Here is a 17843-nt window from a genome sequence, read left to right as displayed (position 1 = left end):
CGCGTCGCGTTCGGTTACAAGTAACACCACGATGACACTCCAAGATCAATGTTCACATTATTATACTTTATTTGTAGATAAAGGTCTATGGTTTGCATGAAATTACTTTATCTTACTGTTACTGGAGTTTATTGCGTTAGTTCTGTTAGATTACAGCACTGAGCACTCTGAATTCGAATTGTTCTTCATGCGCACTGTAACTGAAATGTAAAACTGTTAAAAGAAAAGGCTAAATAAACTGTTGCATAGATATAATACAGTAAGCATCAAATATCTCTTCGCTTTGTGCTTTTAAATAAAGTGTGCCAGTCAAGAGACTGGTAGTTGTGAAACAGTATTTCGTGTGTTGTCTGTGTACTAACACTTTTCAATGCGACGCGCTGCACGCTGTGACTTCGAGTTGCTTCAAGTGCATCATTCGGCGCACGGGATGCGCTTAATCGAATTGCCGCTGTAAATTGGAACCTTCATATAACTAGAAAAACTATTTTTCGATTAATCGTTTTTTAAATTGTGGTTAATTCAATATCGATTCTCAAAGGCTATGAATCGATTTTTCCCCCCCATATTTATTTATATATCACCCAAAAGCCAGTATTAGTTTTCCTACACTTCATAGGCTTGCAGCCTCCATGTTATTCTAATGCAGTGAGATTTTATGTTTGTTTTATCTTAAACATAAAATAACCTGATCCTGTTTGATCAAGGCATGAGACTGTTCTGACTTTTTCAATAATCAATTTTTCATCTTGCATCAAAATCCTGTCTATTCATTGTATGCATTTGATATATGCTGTTTTAATGTACCCAAGTGTACCCTAAAATAATAAGAGTTTAATATACTGGCTCTTAATTTCTTTTTATTAATTAACCACTCGTAAACTTATGTTCACTGTTCTTTTTTATAAATATAGGTTTTGTGTTAAATCTACAGTAGCCTATATTCATTGAGTGGAATCGAGAATCGAAATTGAATCGAATTGAGAGCTTGCGAATTTAAATCGAATTGGAACATCTGAATCGATACCCATCCCTAATTATAATACTTAGGGGAGGTTTAAACACCTGGGGCAAGGGGGCGTGGCCCGTGGGAATATCACGCATGGGCGACGCCCCCTCCCCCTGGGGAAATGGGCCTGCCACCACAGCTGGAAAAAATCCTAGAGGAAACACTGGCCTTCAAAAGCCATACAGCGCAAACCCATCTAATCTGGTGCCTATTACACGCACGCCAAACTAAGACTGCTGTGGTGACAAAAAGTAAGACTGTTAAGTAAGCTCTCTTAAACATCTGCTCACTTAAAAATAAATCACTTCTAGTCAATGACTTAATAACCACATACAACCTGGATTTTGTGTTTCTAAATGAAACTTGGCTAGAAGACAACTGCAGTGCAACTGTCCTCAATGAAACATCCCCTCCTAACTTTAATTTTATGAGTGTCTGCAGAGCGGGTAGGAGAGGTGGGGGTGTAGCTGCTCTTTTTATAGATGTCTATGTAAGCAAATATCATTTGGTAATTACCCGTGTTTCGAATATCTGGGTATTGTGTTAAAAGGTGCTCCACGCATTTTACTTATCAATGTTTACAGGCCTCCAAAATACTCTTCAGCCTTTGCTGAGAACTTTACAGAACTGCTATCAACCATTTCCTCAGAGTTTGACTGTTCTGCTATTGCTGGAGATTTTAACATTCACATAGATAATGCAGAAAACAATATGGCAAAAGAAATCAAAACTGTTTTAAAAACTTTTGATCTGACTCACACTGTAAAAAATTGCGCTGTAAAATAACAGTAATCTACTGGCAGCTGTGGTTGCCAGCAAAGTACTGTTAATTTACAGGCCTCTACCGTTATTATACAGCTCTCCTTTTTTACAGCATGTTACTGTAAAAATACAATGGAAGGTAACTTGTATCATTTGGGAAACCGATTGCTTCAAACAGTTCAAGTTTAAAAACGAGTATTTAAACTGATAGTATTGTGAACTTCATTTGAGTCCACTGAAAATGAATATCTCTTAATATAATACTGCAAACATCTAATGTGTAATCGTGAATGAATTAAAAACATGACATTAACTAAAATCTTTGCAGTTAGCATTTAGCGAACAGTAGCACACATGTATGTGCTAAAGTATTTAACAATGAGATTGTCACTGCATCAGCAACTATAGTTCCTGCGTTTAAATAAAGCAACGGGCAGCATAACATCAGTGTTACTCTGTTCATCTTTGACTGAAACACAGGCTCTACTCTCCAGCACAATGGTGACCCACAAAACTCATTAATTAAACTAAAAGATCTCTCCTGTATCATCTTGTGCAAAACACATAAAACACTTCAGTTTAATATTTACTCTCTTTATCAGTTATTGACTTCGCAAAACTTTTTTCTATGAACTTTTACTAATATTTCAGTGAAATTAACTTATTTGGTTTAGTAAACCTGACTGTTAAATTTTACAGAATATTGCTGTTTTTCCTTGATTTTACGGTAATCTACTGGCAGCTGTGGTTGCCAGTAAAATGCTGTTTTTCTACAGTTTTATACCGTAAATTAGTTTACAGTTGATTACCGTTAAATTACACTTCACTCTGTTTTTTTTTTATTTGACACATTTAACCCTTTAAACCCCACTGCAAAATCTTCAGTTTTAAATGAACACTTGTGTGTCCACACTACAGGGTGTTGGAGTAACACTGAAGCAGTGTTGAAGTTAATTATATAATTCAGTGATTAATTAACTGATGATTGAGCATTAGTGATGAACACCTGACAAGGACAGAGAAACAACAAGAAGATAAAAAATGGCGCTTTTCCACTGCACAGTACCAGCTCGCCTTGGCTCGCCTCACCTCAACTCGACTCGCCTCTGTTTGGTTTTCCACTGTGTAAAAGTTGTACCAGTACCTGCTTCCAGGTACTTTTTTTCGTATCACCTCCGGCGAGGTTCTAAGCGCGCCGAGGCGAGCTGAGGCGATACTAAAACGTGACGTGACACACGGGAGACTGCTGATTGGTCAGCGAGAATCGTCACTATTCACTGCGCCATCATTGCACGCGCCAGACGGAGTATCCTGAATAACCCCGGCATTTTTAAATAGTTTTGCCAGAGATTGCGTGATATACCCATTACTAATATTATGTAAAACAGCATACACTCGATTTCCTCCATTGTCCTGTGTGTGTGGGTAGCGGGTGTGTGTCGCGTCGCTATGACGACCACCAGGTACTATTGTGGAAGTACTATGCAATGGAAAACGGAGCGAAACGCGAGCCGAGCCGAGACGAGCTGAGACGAGCTGAGTCAAGTCGAGCTGGTACTGGTAATGGAAAAGCGCCAAAAGTGAAACACAAGAACTACAACTTACTTCAGCCACAGAAGACATGAAATCTCTGAAGATCTCAGCAGAGAAGGATTAAACAACTCTAAAAAATAGCATTACCAGCTTCACTTATTATTAACCAGATTGACTTAATTCATTTTTTCATACGTCTACTGAAATTCCTATTGAGAATTAACAGAGGTTTAGAAGTTGTTTTGTTTCATTTGACATTACCATTATGGAGATCAGTGTTTGCTTTAGTTGGGCTCCTGACCCTTGACTTTAACATTAGTTTTTATTTGGCTGCTTTTACTGTGTATGTATAAAACACATTTGTTGTGGCAGAAGCAAAGCCAACAAAACTGAGATCAGGTGTTGCTGGTTATGTTTTGAATATCACGTCATCACATAATGTTTGTCTCTCTGATCTCAATCAGTTTCTAATTACTTATCAAAAATGTGTTTTTTAACACGGTCTAATTTAATATTACTACACTGTGAAACTAACGCAAAAGACCAAGCAGTGCTATGCATTCGGTTGTGAAGGATTTTTAAACTCATAATTCATAAAAAAAAATTTGAACTATGGTTTCAGTTAGACAAACACAGACATCAAGAATCAGCCAATGAATCTCAACAATGGTGACAATCAACAAAAAAGATAACATAAAATCTGAACATCACAGAATACGCTACTAAAAGTCAATACAAAACCAACAGCAAAAATAAAAGCAAAAAGTACAAATTAAAGAAAATAACCAGACAATTCAGCTGCATAATTCATTCATGCTGCAATGCATGCTGGGAGTGGTGGCTGATTTTTTTGTACTATGCTGGTACCCAACATGCATTGCAGCATAAAACTTCTGATTATCACCATTGTTGAGATTCATACTCCGATTCTTGGTGTCTGTGTGTGTGTCTAGCTAATCTGAAAATTCAAAATGTTCTTAGTATAAACTTTTTAAAATCCGTCATATTTTCTAAATGCCAAATTTCAGAAAAAATATCATTCTGTAAAATCACAATAACACCAAAATCAAAAATATAAAACATCAATAATATTATTAGACAACAAATGAGATCAGTGAATTGGGCCACTATATGATGATTGAGACCATTATCAAACAGCCATAGTCATATGATACTGTATTCTTTCAGCTTTTTTGCCATAGCAAATGTATTTTTAAGACACAGCTACCGCAGCCAAAGAAAAACTAATAATCAAAGGTCAAGAGCCCAACTAAAGCAAACACTGATCACCATCATGGTGACATCAAATGAAAATAAAATGACATTAAACCTCTGCCACCTTTCAATAAGTCCTTCTGTAGATGTAAATAAAGTCAGCTTAGTAATAAGTGAATCTGCTAATGCTTTTTGTGGAGTTGTTTAATCCTCCTCTGCTAAGATCTTTTGCTAAGATTTTTTTGTTCCTCTTGTTCTGATAGAGGAGTGATTCTGATAGTTAACAGCAGGTGTTCCTCAGTGTCTCAATTAACTTCGAAAATAACTGAATTAACTATGAAATTATTCACTCAGTCAAGTAGACTGTATTAGTGAACTAGGCAATAGTGAATGAGGGTATAGGGTGTGATTTTGGAACACAGCCTCTCAGTGTCGACTTTGAGCGCTGTTAATTCACAGTATATTCCTGTAGGCTAGTTTCTCGAAAACGACAAATATCACCAGAAGGCATTTTTTTTACGGTATATTACTGTTTTAATGAAAAACAGTATGTTACTGTAAAATTTGGCTGTTTTTTTACAGAATTTTTTTACAGTGCAGCATGTACTTGGACCGACACACAATCGTGGACACACTCTAGATTTACTTATCAGTAAGGGTCTAAACATTTCATCGATTGTTATTAAGGATGTAGCACTGTCTGATCATTTCTGTATTTTCTTTGATATATTGATCTCTCCTGCCATTGAAGCTAGATCTGTGTCTGTCAAGAAGAGATGCTTAAATGAGAACACTAGTGTACTATTTATGAAGGCTATATCTTTAACAAGCATATCTGCTGACTCTGTTGATTTTCTCCTTGATTCTTTTAACTCAAAAGTTAAACGTGTAATTGATGATATTGCTCCTGTGAAAGTCAGGAAGAGTGGTAGACAAAAGGCACCTTGGAGAAACTCAACAGCAGTGCAAAATATGAAAAGACAATGCAGAGCGCATGTGGCGGAAGACAAAACTTGTAGTCCATTATAACATCTACAAAGACACCATCCATGCTTTCAATATGGAACTACTCTTTAGATCAGCGCAGTCGGTGGAGAGCAACTGAACAATTGCAATATATTCCGTTTTTTTTTAAATTCCTTATTCTCTGAAAGCTGGTCTTCAGCCGGTATAATACGAATAGATCAATTACTAAATCAAGAAGATATGTTTCATTCTGAGTTTCTAGATTTCCATAATTCCAGTGACACCGAAGGAGTTTTCTATTGCCGGATGCGATTCCCACAGGAGTCTCTGCGTTACTCAGAACCAAACCAGTATTGCTCCTCTTTCTTCCTCTGATTTATTTGATACTGCAATTGGGAAATTTTGTTTTGCCCCCGGAGTCTTAAATGTTAATCTTACACAGTAGTTTTTGTTAAGTTTAAAAAGGACATTGATCTGAACTGTTCTTTTGGCTGAAACTTGTTTTGTTTATTTTGGCATTGTGAATTTGGAAAGATTTGTCTAGATTTATAATTGACAACATTGACCCAGCTTTACTAATATCCCCTCAAATAAAAGAAAACTATATTATAAATGTATTTTTTGCTAAATTCCATATATACATAAATGCAAGTACATTAAAACATATACAAAAAAGTATATGTTTAGCCTCCCCCTGGCTGTCTGTCTATGTGTAAATATGTATTATTTTAGTGTTTGTTTGATTTTTTTTTAACACGGATTCATTTGGACTCACACAGACATCAATAATGTGCATATGAATCTCAACATGCTTAATGCCGCAATGCATGCTGGGAGCCAGCATAGTTTAAAACCCATTGCTCCCAGCATGCATTGCTGCTGTGTGTGAAAACAAGATAACACATACAGCACCAGAACGAGAAAGACAAACAATGCATTTCATTATAAAACTTTATTGAAGGTTTGTTTCTCCTGGATCAGGATGGAATGATATGAAAAAGATGAGAGTCAGAGGCCGATAAAACCAGACATTAAGAGAAAGAAAAGTTCAGTGCTCTGCGTTGCACCCGTTCACTTTAAAACCATCAGAACTCAACAACAGCCGAATGAACATCACATGAAGCGTCTGGAGACGTGTTCGTTTAACTCTACACTGCATTTCAAACGCTCTGTTCATTTCAACACAATAAGTGTGCTTTCAGTTCCACCAGTCCTTTTAAAACAACAGGTCATTGGGAAAGCACTGCTCGTATTTAAATAACGCAACAGTGAAACCCGTACCGCATCGGCTGATTTTGTAAGTGTTTCTCGACAGCTTCTGTTGAACATCCACTTTGGCCTCTTGATCATTGGCAACGTGTAAAATCTCTGAAATAAACATAAAACAAGCGGACGCTAGAAGCCGCTCTCCGCACACGCCGGCACTGAGAGCACAGCTGGCCTGTGTGAAAGCATCACATGACCACTGAAGCAGTGATGCGCGTCCTCAAGAAGAAGCCGGCCGTGGATTGGCTGTGAGGCGCTGCTATAGTTTCAATGTTCCCGCTGGAAGACTTCCATTGCACAGTCTGTAGAAGCGCAGATCGTTCACGATACGATACACTCCCTGAGAAAACGACGGCAGGTCCTGTGAGGAGCGGGAAACACAGGAGAAGAGACGTGAGTGACTAACATGTTAAAACATGAAGACGGTTCACACCTATGACATCATCCAAATCAGGGTTTATTAATCTGACAGAACCGGTCTTAATGTGCTGGTCTTATTGCACTCTAAATACCAAAGAGAGAGAGGAAGAGAAAATACATAATTTATATAAAAAAAAAAAATTTTTGGAAACATTGATTACTATTTTTTATGTTTTTGAAATAAGTTTCTTATGTTCACCAAGGCTGCATTTATTTGATAAAAATACAGAAAAAAAACAGTAATATTGCGAAATATTATCACAATTCAAAATAATGGTTTGCTATTTTACTATAGGCTACTTTAAATGTAATTTATGTCTGTGACGGTAAAGCTGAATTTTCAGCATCATTACTCATCTTGATCCTTCAGAAATCATTCTAATATTCTCATTTAATGATCAAGAGGCATTTCTGATTATTATCAATGTTGAAAACAGTTGTGCTGCTTCATAATAAATCTGTTTTTATAACCTGTGATACTTTATCCAGGATTAATTTATGATTAATAAGTTAAAAAAACAACAGCATTTATTCAAAATATTAACGATTTATATTATTAGAAAAGATTTATATAACTTTTTATCGAGTATTAATTTCTTTCAAAACAAAAAAAAAGAGAAAAAAATTAATGACCCAAAACTTTTGAACGGTATTTTATATTGTTACAAAATATTTATATTTTAAATAGAAACCAAAGCTGTTCTTTTTTGTTTACTTTTTATTAATCAAAGAATCCTGAAAAATTCTATCACAGGTTATAAAAAAAAATATTAAACAGCACAACTTTAAGCATTGTTAATAATCAGAAATGTTTCTTGAGCATCAAATCATAATATTAGAATGATTTCTGAAGGATCATGTGACACTGAAGACTGGAGTAATGATGCTGAAAATTAAGCTTTGATCACAGGAATAAATTACATTTTACAATATATTCACACAGAAAAACAGTTATTTGAATTCTTTGAATATTATCATTATAAAACGGTTAGTTCCAGTCCTTGATTCTGATTGGTCAATAGCTGCGTTTTATTCACGATAAAATATGACTATGACCGCTTCACCCAACGCTTCTATCTATCACTACACAACACCCCTAGCAACCTACGTTGCTCTTAGCAACGTAAACATATTTTTGTTCTTATTGTAGAGTATTGTGAGAGATCGAGTAAGTGAGATTAGACCTAAATGCATTTACAGTACACAGAATTTTTTTTTCGTGATTTTAACGGTAAAAGACTAAAAATGCTATAGTGAAAAACTGTTAATTGGTTAACAGAAAGTTTGCTTACTATATACGGTAAATAACTGTGATCGATCTAATGGTACATTTCATGTAATTTTACTGTAAAATACCGTTAAATGTACAGTTTTTGAAAGTGAAAAGAACAACTCATTGTATAATTTACGGTGAAAAAAAAACTTAAATTGACATTCCCACAATTCCCTGCGTGACACTTCACATTTGAAGTATTTTTGTTGAAATAACTGTTTCTTCATAGTTTTTTCTAATCTGTTATGTACATTAGGGTTTTATGTTACATTTAATGTTGTTAAATTAATGTTTATTGCATTTTTAAAATTGCCAAAGTTACCATGATGGTGTTTAATGTTTGTGTGAATGACACTGTGCAGCTTCTATATATTAGTATTATCTTTCTTGTGGAAGAACTGCTTGTGATGAACTTTGATTGATCATGTGACTCATCACTGCTGAGATTGGTGGTTATCAGTGAATTACAAAACAGATATTAATACTTCAATAGGACAGTAAATTCACATTCACAGCATCATCCTTCAGGTCAGTCCTATATTCATAATAAAAAATCAGTTGAATGTCCTCTGCAATATATTGTCCTTTCAACAGTTAAGGGGTTTTCCTGTTGACACTATTAATTTGTCAGTTGAGTCTCACTTCTCAGTGTTCAAAACAAGTTTGTCCTTTCAAATTCAAAGTCTCTCTACTGACTGACTCACAGAGTTTGCCGCCATCTAGTGGTGAAATAATGTATGTAACTTCTGCTGCGGTTTACAGTCAGGGACTATTTTATCCAGCGGAAGGAAGGCTTTTAGTGATTTTACTTCATGAAAGTTGCACTAAAACATATTTTTGGCGTTAATATTTGTATTGTGTGGAAACTGTTTTATAAAGCAATAAGGTACTCTAGGCTAGTGTTGTATCGTGAATAAGTCACGACTGAAGGGGGTTCTCCGCCTAGCGTCATGCCTAACAACAACAGCGCCTTTCAGCCGTGACTTATTCACAATATACAGCACAGCCTCTTGTACCGTATTGCTTACATATTACTGCTTTAATATTTAGAGCAAGAGAATTCTTCAAAAAATGTTTTATATAATTATGGTCATGTGAACAATTACATTATTTTGTTTGCCAGTCAAAGCTTGGCTAACAGAAAATGTTCCCGCTCTTCACATCAGTAAAACACACTCCAGTAATTCGAGCTTCAGGAATGAATCGCATCACGTTCACTCACTCTCTCTGGCGTGAAGTTTCGGGCGAGCGTTGTGCGCTGGTGAGGGTCGAGGCCTTGGCAGCCGTTGAGAAACTCTGGCAAGAAGGACGAGTAAAACGCTTGGAAATCCACAGCCGCCATGTTGTAGAGCGCCAGCGTGATGTCGTCCTGGAGGAGGTCGTGACTCTTGTGCAGCAGGACTTGCAGAAGAACATTTATGAAGTGGAACAGCATTGAGTTCCTGAACAGCTTCTGAAATACACACACATCACACATCACTGACCAATCCACACGCACACCACACATCACTGACCAATCCACACACACACGACCACGTCACTGACCAATCCACACACACCACACGTCACTGACCAATCCACACACACCACTAACCAATCCACACACACCACATCACTGACCAATCCACACACACACACACACACCACACATCACTGACCAATCCACAGACACCACATCACTGACCAATCCACACACACCACATCACTGACCAATCCACACACACACCACTGACCAATCCAGACACACACCACTGACCAATCCACACACACCACTGACACACAATAATATAATACACGTTTCTTTCTAATTTTGGTCTGATTCCAAAAATTGCTCTAGCGCACAAAATATTATGCATTTTTGCTTTCGAGAACTATTTGTTTAACTACATCCAACCGGCAATGGATGATTACAGGTTTAGTAAAAATTTCATAAAATTACATGAAGTTGTGTTTATGTAGTTCTGTGACATTAAATGTTTTCAGCCGTGTTTTTCCACTCATTTGAAGAGAGGTTTTAAGTACTATACATATATATATATATATATGTATAAAAATGGTATATGTATATATCCACACAATCTGATTTGAGCAAATGTAAGCATATGTCAGCGTGTCTTACCCTGTGGTACAACTTGTGTTTGGTGTTCAGGACCTCCAGGTAACTCAAGTTTTGTTTGAAGATGTGAATATCCGGCTGTAGGAAAGACTGACCAAACGCCTGCAAATCAAAGACACGACGCTCAGACACAAGAATCACGATCAACAGCGTTTCCAGCTCCGCTATTTAATCTGCAACTTGTGAATCTTATTGTAAGAGATGTCTGGGAACTGCAAACTAATTTACAGACAATAAAAAGCCAAAATAATTATTATACAGCTATGGGATTTCAGTACCAAACCGCAGGGTTATATTGGTCAACTAAAAAACAACTTTCATTCCGTTTTCATAGCTTTTATTATACAGCAGACGCTTCCGCTTCTACCAGTCATGAGTATGTGGGGTAACGCAGCGCTGTTTTATCATATTAGATACATTTGGGTGTGATGACAGTTGTTATAATACTCTGTGCGTTCACTCGGCGGCTACTATATGAGACACTTGTTGCACACTGCAGTGAGCTAGACCAATATTAGGCATGGTCAATATTGTACTCGCGGTAAATCAAGAAAACGAGATTTAAACAAAACGACAAACTGTGTTGAGCTGTAGTTGCTAATCTGTCTAATAAAACACATAATATATTAAATAGTGTATGTTGGTGTTTCCATGGTTTCTACAAAATATAACCGGAAATTGAGGGTAACGCGGGTATGATGTCATTGATAGGCGACGCACAGTCCGTGTCCTGGGTAAACCTGCTTATTTCTCCGGATTTAAACATTCTTAGAAACATTTGGGATAATGCAAGTACACAAATCAACAAAATATATAACATTGTTCTAGTGGCCTTTAAGACATGTTATAACTCAGACAGTTATGTTTATGTGTGTGTGTGTGTGTGTGTGTGTGTGTGTGTGTGTGTGTGTGTGTGTGTGTGTGTGTGTGTGTGTGTGTGTTATACACGTGCGGTCGATACCTGCATGGCGGCCGTGAACTGCGCTTGGTTCTCCATGAGTTCTTCCGCTCCGGTTCTCTGGACGCTGCTCAACACTGAGCTCTTGAAGAAGAACCTCCAGTTCTGATGAAGAATCTGGAAGAGCAGCTCGAACATCTCAGCTTTCACATCTGGACAGGAGCGCTGCAGAACACAGAGGTGAAGATGAGCAGATTACAAGAGCTCACAGAAAGAAGAACGTTAGAGGCACAAAAGTTGCAATAATGTTTTCTTCTCTACTGTGACGTATATGCTAGTGAAACGCCTTCTCAAAATAATAATAATAATAATAATAATAATGCAAAAAAATAGCGTAAGACATAATTTTATAAATCTGGAATTGATTGGTTCAACTGATTGGAAAAATGATATAATAAATTATGATATAATAAATACTACAATATTCCATAAAATAAATATTAAATTTTTAAACTCTTTGTTCTGCTAAACAATGATTAGTGTTTGTCTTGTAAATGCTAATGTATTACATGTTCTGGATTGTGGTTTCTACACTATAAAATGTTTGTCATTTTTACAGACATTTTTTTTTACTGTAACTACCGGTAATTGGTTTACTGGTTAACTAAGATATATGGTGGAAAACTACATGGTTCAACATCATGTATGTAATTGTATTGTAAAATATTGTCAAATTTACCGTTTTTGCAAGTAAACTATGAATTACTGCACTGTAAAACCTAACAGTAATATTTACTCAATTAAATTGAGTTCACTGCACTCAAATAATATCAAACCTTGAAGTGGCTTGAATGACTGAAACAGAACTCAAACTGAATGAGTTATAGAACATTTCTAGATCCTAGAATGATAATTGAATAATAATTGTATAGTTAAGTTAATTCATAATCAATTAAGTGATGATTGATCATTAGTGATGAACACCTGCTGTCAACAAGCAGAATCATTGAAGGAAAGAGAAACACAAGAAATACAAGGTTTAAGGTCACCATGATGGAGATCAGCGCTTGCTTTAGTTGGGCTCTTGACCCTTGCACGCATGAGTATAAGTTTTTCTTTGGCTGCTGTAATTGAGTGCTTATGAAACGTTTCTTATGGCACAAAATTCAAAGAAAAGTATGTTTGGGTGATGATGGCCAAGGTTTGATGATGACAATCATCACCTAATGATTTGATTCACTGATCTCATTCAGAATCTGATCTCATTCAGAATCAAATCTCATTCAGAGTCAGATCTCATTCAGAGTCAGATCTGATTCAGAGTCAAATCTCATTCAGAGTCGAATCTCATTCAGAGTCAAATCTCAGATTATATTATTAGTTGTATTTGAAACTTTTCGAAAGAGTTCACATCATAAGAACTAGCAGAGTAATGACTATCAGATAGTATGAAGGATTTTACAGAAAATATAATTCATCACCAAAACTTACACAGACATCAAGAATCAGCATATGAATCTCAACAATGGTGACCATGAAAAAAAAAAAAAAAAAAAAAAACACTACAATGCATGCTGGGTACTACCATAATACAAACCTTATCCATGGCTTTCAGCATGCATTGCAGCATGAATCGTTTTTAATGGTCACCATTGTTGAGATTCATATACTGATTCTTGATGTCTGTGTGTAAGTCAGCATGATAACACAGAGCTTTTTAAAATCTGATTGTAACAACAATGGGCCTTACGGACAAATAACAGTTATTTTATAATGCATAATACAAGTTATTTATCACCTGTTTAATCAGAGAATCAAGACACCATATGATGATTCATCATTTTCATAATTCATCATCGAAACACAATCACATGCTCAAATTTTTTTGGCTTTTTTTGCCATAACAAATGTGTTATATAAACACTTAGTTACAGCAGCCAGATAAAACATGGTGTTGTAAAGTCAAGGGTCAAGAGCCCAACTAAAGCAAACACTGACCACTATCATGGTGTCTTTAAATGAAACTCAAATCATCTTCATCTAAACCTCTGTTCATTCACAATAACAACTTTTGTAGACGCATGATAAAAGTCAAACTGGTTAGTAATAAGTGAAGCTGGTAATGCTGTTTGTGGAGTTGTTCAATCCTCCTCTGCAGAGATCTTGACAGATTTAAACATGTTTTATCTTCTTCAGTTGATTTCATCTAATGTTGTGGTTGGAAGTCAGTTGTAGTTCTTGTGTTCCTCTTTCCTTCAGTCATTCTGCATGTTAACAGCAGGTGTTCATCACTAATGCTCAATCATCTCTTAATTAATCACTTAATTAATCACTTAATTTCTTGACTGCAATATCTACTTTTAGTGAACTCAACTGAAATAATTGCAGAGTACTCATAACTATTGTTTTTATAAACTTAAATGAATTGAGGCAATCGGTTTCCTCAAATGTAATGAGTTAGCTTAACTCATTGGATTGGACTTTGTGTGTGATATTTTGAGCTAGCAGTAACTGCAAGTGCTGTGAGTTCATTTAAAGTGTGTTATTTCACTGTTTTACTCAATATAGTGAAGTTTCAGTTATATACAGTATTAAATGCAGTGTTAAAATTTAATTGTGTATTAAGAAATATTATTGTTTTAGTGAACTCGATTAAAATAAGTTCAGAGTACTCATAACTATTGGTTTTTATAAACTTAAATGAATTGAGGCAATCGGTTTCCTCAAATTAAATGAGTTAGCTTAAAGGGTTAGTTCACCCAAAAATGAAAATAATGTCATTAAAGGACAAGTTCGGTATTTTACACTTAAAGCCCTATTTACAGATCGTATCTGATGAAATAGAACGGTTAAGTTTAAAATTTGGACACATGTTCCTGTCCCGAGAATTTTGGGTTTATTTCGCTTCCCCCCCACCCCCACACAATGGTTGTCTATGGCCACTGGAAGATTCCTTCCTAAAACACATTAAACTTTCGTTTACAAAGACGTGAAACTCACCGAGTGGTCAGGGGTGTTCACTGATACGGGCCCAAAAAAAAACGCTGAAAAAGATGCATTCCAACAGGTTTTATCGTAGTGTTTGTCCAACTCCATTGATTGTATTGAATGTGCTGTGTGAGGTACGTTATTCCTCCGCCGCTTCTTCTTCTGCTTCTTCTGTGTATTAAATGAAATGCCAGCGGTTTGCTTGCAATCGGCAAAGGTGCATTATCGCCACCAACTGGTGTCTATTATTCAAGCTCTCAACGGAAGAATCTGGGTGTGACGCGTTTGGCAAAATAGGTCCACAAACGCTAAATAAAACTAAAATTCTCGGGACAGGAGCATGTGTCCAAATTTTAATCTTTACCGTTCTATTTCATCAGATACGATCTGTAAACAGGGCTTTAAGTGTAAAATACCGAACTTGTCCTTTAATGACTCACCCTCATGTCGTTCTAAGCCCGTAAGACCTCCGTTCATCTTCGGAACACAGTTTAAGATATTTTAGATTTAGTGCGAGAGCTTTCTGTCCGTCCATTGAAACTGTATATACAGTATACTGTCCATGTCCATAAAGGTAATAAAAACATCATCACAGTAGTCCATGTGACATCAGTGGGTTAGTTAGAAGTTTTTGAAGCATCGAAAATACTTTTTGGTCCACAAATAACACAAAATAAGACTATTCAGCATTGTATTCTCTCCCGGGTCTGTTGTGAATCTGCGTTCAGGACTCCGCAGTGACGCTGCTGACGTAAGACGCTGATGACGTGTTATCTGGTGCGCCCGAGCTTCGTTTACAGTCTGAGGGAGACGCACGCTATATTCAAGCTATTCTACATTGTTTGCGTAAAAATCATTTTTTTAATGGTGCGTAAATATGCATGTCGCGGAAGAGACACTTTTAAAGTGTGCGTTTCCCTCAGTCTATAAATGAAGCTCGGGCACACCAGATAACACGTCATCAGCGTCTTACGCCATCAGCGTAACTGTGAAGGATTGACAACAGACCCGGGAGAGAATACAATGCTGAATAAAGTCTTATTTTGTGTTATTTTTGGACCAAAAAGTATTTTCGATGCTTCAAAAACTTCTAACTAACCCACTGATGTCACATGGACTACTGTGATGATGTTTTTATTACCTTTATGGACATGGACAGTATACCGTATATACAGTTAAAATGGACGTACAGAAAGCTCTCGGACTAAATCTAAAATATCTTAAACTGTGTTCCGAAGATGAACGGAGGTCTTACGGGCTTAGAACGACATGAGGGTGAGTCATTAATGACATTATTTTCATTTTTCGGTGAACTAACCCTTTAACTTGTTGGGTTTTACAGTTTGTATAATATAGAGGGAAAAACAGTAAATGTTTGAAACCAGAAGTCTCAGCGAGGCACAACACATATGATGATTATATTGTGTAAATTTTGTTTCTTCGTATCGTTTCTGTTATGAGTGTGTTGTGTTACAGTTTCTGTTATTTTTGTTTATTGCATTTTAGTGTCATGTCACTTACAATAAACTCTTTGTTTTGTTTTTATGTAAATCAAATGATGCGGGGAATGTATTTTAACCGTAAGCACTCTGAGGTGCGGTGTCTTTACCAAGTTCATGTCTCTTACCTCTGCCACAATTGGGTAAACCTGGTCCAAACAAAGGCTGAGGATGCTGGGTAACAGAGGTTTGAAGGTCTGGCCAGGCTCTTGAACCACAACCTGAGACAATAAAGAAAGATAAACAGCATGTTCAATCCTGTAATGCTTGACATATGAAACAAGTCAGAACAAAAAACATTATGTTGAATGGAAGAGTTAACTGAACCTTTAGAGAGAGAATAAAAGTTAACGTGTGCTTTTTGAGTATCGTATTTGATAAATCAGGCTTTTATGGCCCAAACTGAGCAGAAATATGATATTTAATGCAGATGTTATTTATATGGTCAAAAAGTACGATGAAATTATGATAGCTTTTAATGTGAATCTTTATTCCAGTATAACAGACTAACTACATAAAATGCATACAAATCAGTTGTCACTTTATATCTCCTAATAATGTCTTAGTAAAATGATATTTAAATGATTAGTTTTATGATGCAAAACAATGATGACAAACAACAAATTAATGTTCCTCAAAAGCCTGATGTATCATATTTGATACTCACATTTTAACATTTTGGGAAACACTTTAGGGTCCAATTGAACAACATTGAACTATCTATTAACTATGACTTTTGCCTCAAACTCCTAATCACTGCTTATTAATAGTTCGTAAGGTAGTTGTTAGTTTAGGGATTGGGTGGATTAAGGGATGTAGAATATGGTCATGCAGAATAAGGCATTATATTCTAAAATTATTTATGAATAATCAAGTAAAGCCAAGTTGCTTCAGTCCAGTAAAAGTTCATCTTAAAATATTACTAACAATAGAAGTTATTGTTTATTTTTACTTCAGTAAATATTTCACAGCAAAAAGACCTGAAGGTGGACATTTTTAGATATATACTGAAAGGCCTTTAACTTACTAGAAAACTATAAATCAAACAGAAGACATGTACTAGATTGTGTACAACAGTTTTATCATGTTGATAATTTAGACCTTAGACATACGTGTATCAAATACGACACCGAGGCTTTATAGCATTGGTTCTCAAAGTGCGGCCCGCGGAAACATTTCTGGCGGCCCGCGATAACATCTGATAACATTTGTAAAACTGTTAAAACTGTCCATTGCTTTGAAAAAATACTTTTTCGTTTAGTGGTGTTTAGCGGCATCTATAGGCATAAGCGGTAATTACGACCGATCGAACTTGACCTCACTCCCAGAAGGCATCAACGGAACGGTTGTCTGTAACGTTAGATGGAGATGATGGAGCGAGAGCCAGGGCGGGAGCCTGGCCCTTCGAGAAAAAAAACGGCATGTTAGCGAGGAGAAAAGGCAGTTTCAAGATAAATGGACAAACGATTACTTTGTCGAACCTCACGGGTCGGATAAAGTCGTTTCCCAGCCAACACAGCCATGTGGGGCCCACATGGGTTTGACCTGGGCTACACTGTAAAAAAATTCCGTAAAAATACGGTACAATGTACCATATTAATTTGAAGGAATTTTCCGTATTTGTCTTTTACAGGACTTTTACCCGTATTTTGAATTACGCGTTGCATTGTGGGAACTAGAACCTGATCGGCGCGAAAAGTTTGAGACGCAACCGCCATTACACACGCAGATGACCGCGGCCAAAGTTGCTTTTTAAAGTCGGATTTCGGATGTGTGGAAGTTATTCTGACACTTCTGTGGTAAAAAAAACTAAAATTATATTTAGCTAAATGTCAAATAAGCTGTTTACGTAACGTTATTTAGTTGCCATCCGGCTTGTTAGGCAAATGAATGTCGGA

The 17843-nt window shown here is 36.4% G+C and overlaps 2 protein-coding genes across 3 annotated transcripts in view; one reads left to right on the top strand and one right to left on the bottom strand.

Annotated features, from left to right (window-relative positions):
* The window catches only part of LOC307008913 (butyrophilin subfamily 1 member A1-like), a 250491-nt gene that overhangs the window by 29699 nt on the left and 202949 nt on the right, over positions 1-17843 (top strand). The window lies entirely within an intron of this gene.
* LOC307008983 (exportin-6-like) overlaps positions 6421-17843 on the bottom strand; it is a 56048-nt gene continuing 44625 nt past the window's right edge. The window contains exons 5-9 of the mRNA XM_079632347.1: positions 16074-16166; positions 11522-11683; positions 10564-10662; positions 9667-9897; positions 6421-7112 (exon numbers count right to left, since the gene is read on the bottom strand). Coding sequence (XP_079488473.1) covers positions 7011-7112; positions 9667-9897; positions 10564-10662; positions 11522-11683; positions 16074-16166 — 687 coding nt within the window. The 3' untranslated portion in view covers positions 6421-7010. The remainder of the gene's footprint in view (positions 7113-9666; positions 9898-10563; positions 10663-11521; positions 11684-16073; positions 16167-17843) is intronic.

Source organism: Phoxinus phoxinus (genome assembly GCF_949152265.1).
Source record: "Phoxinus phoxinus genome assembly, chromosome: 1".
NCBI lineage: Eukaryota > Metazoa > Chordata > Actinopteri > Cypriniformes > Leuciscidae > Phoxinus > Phoxinus phoxinus.
Note: the sequence above shows the minus strand (reverse complement) of the source record. Positions and strands in the feature narration are given on the sequence as shown.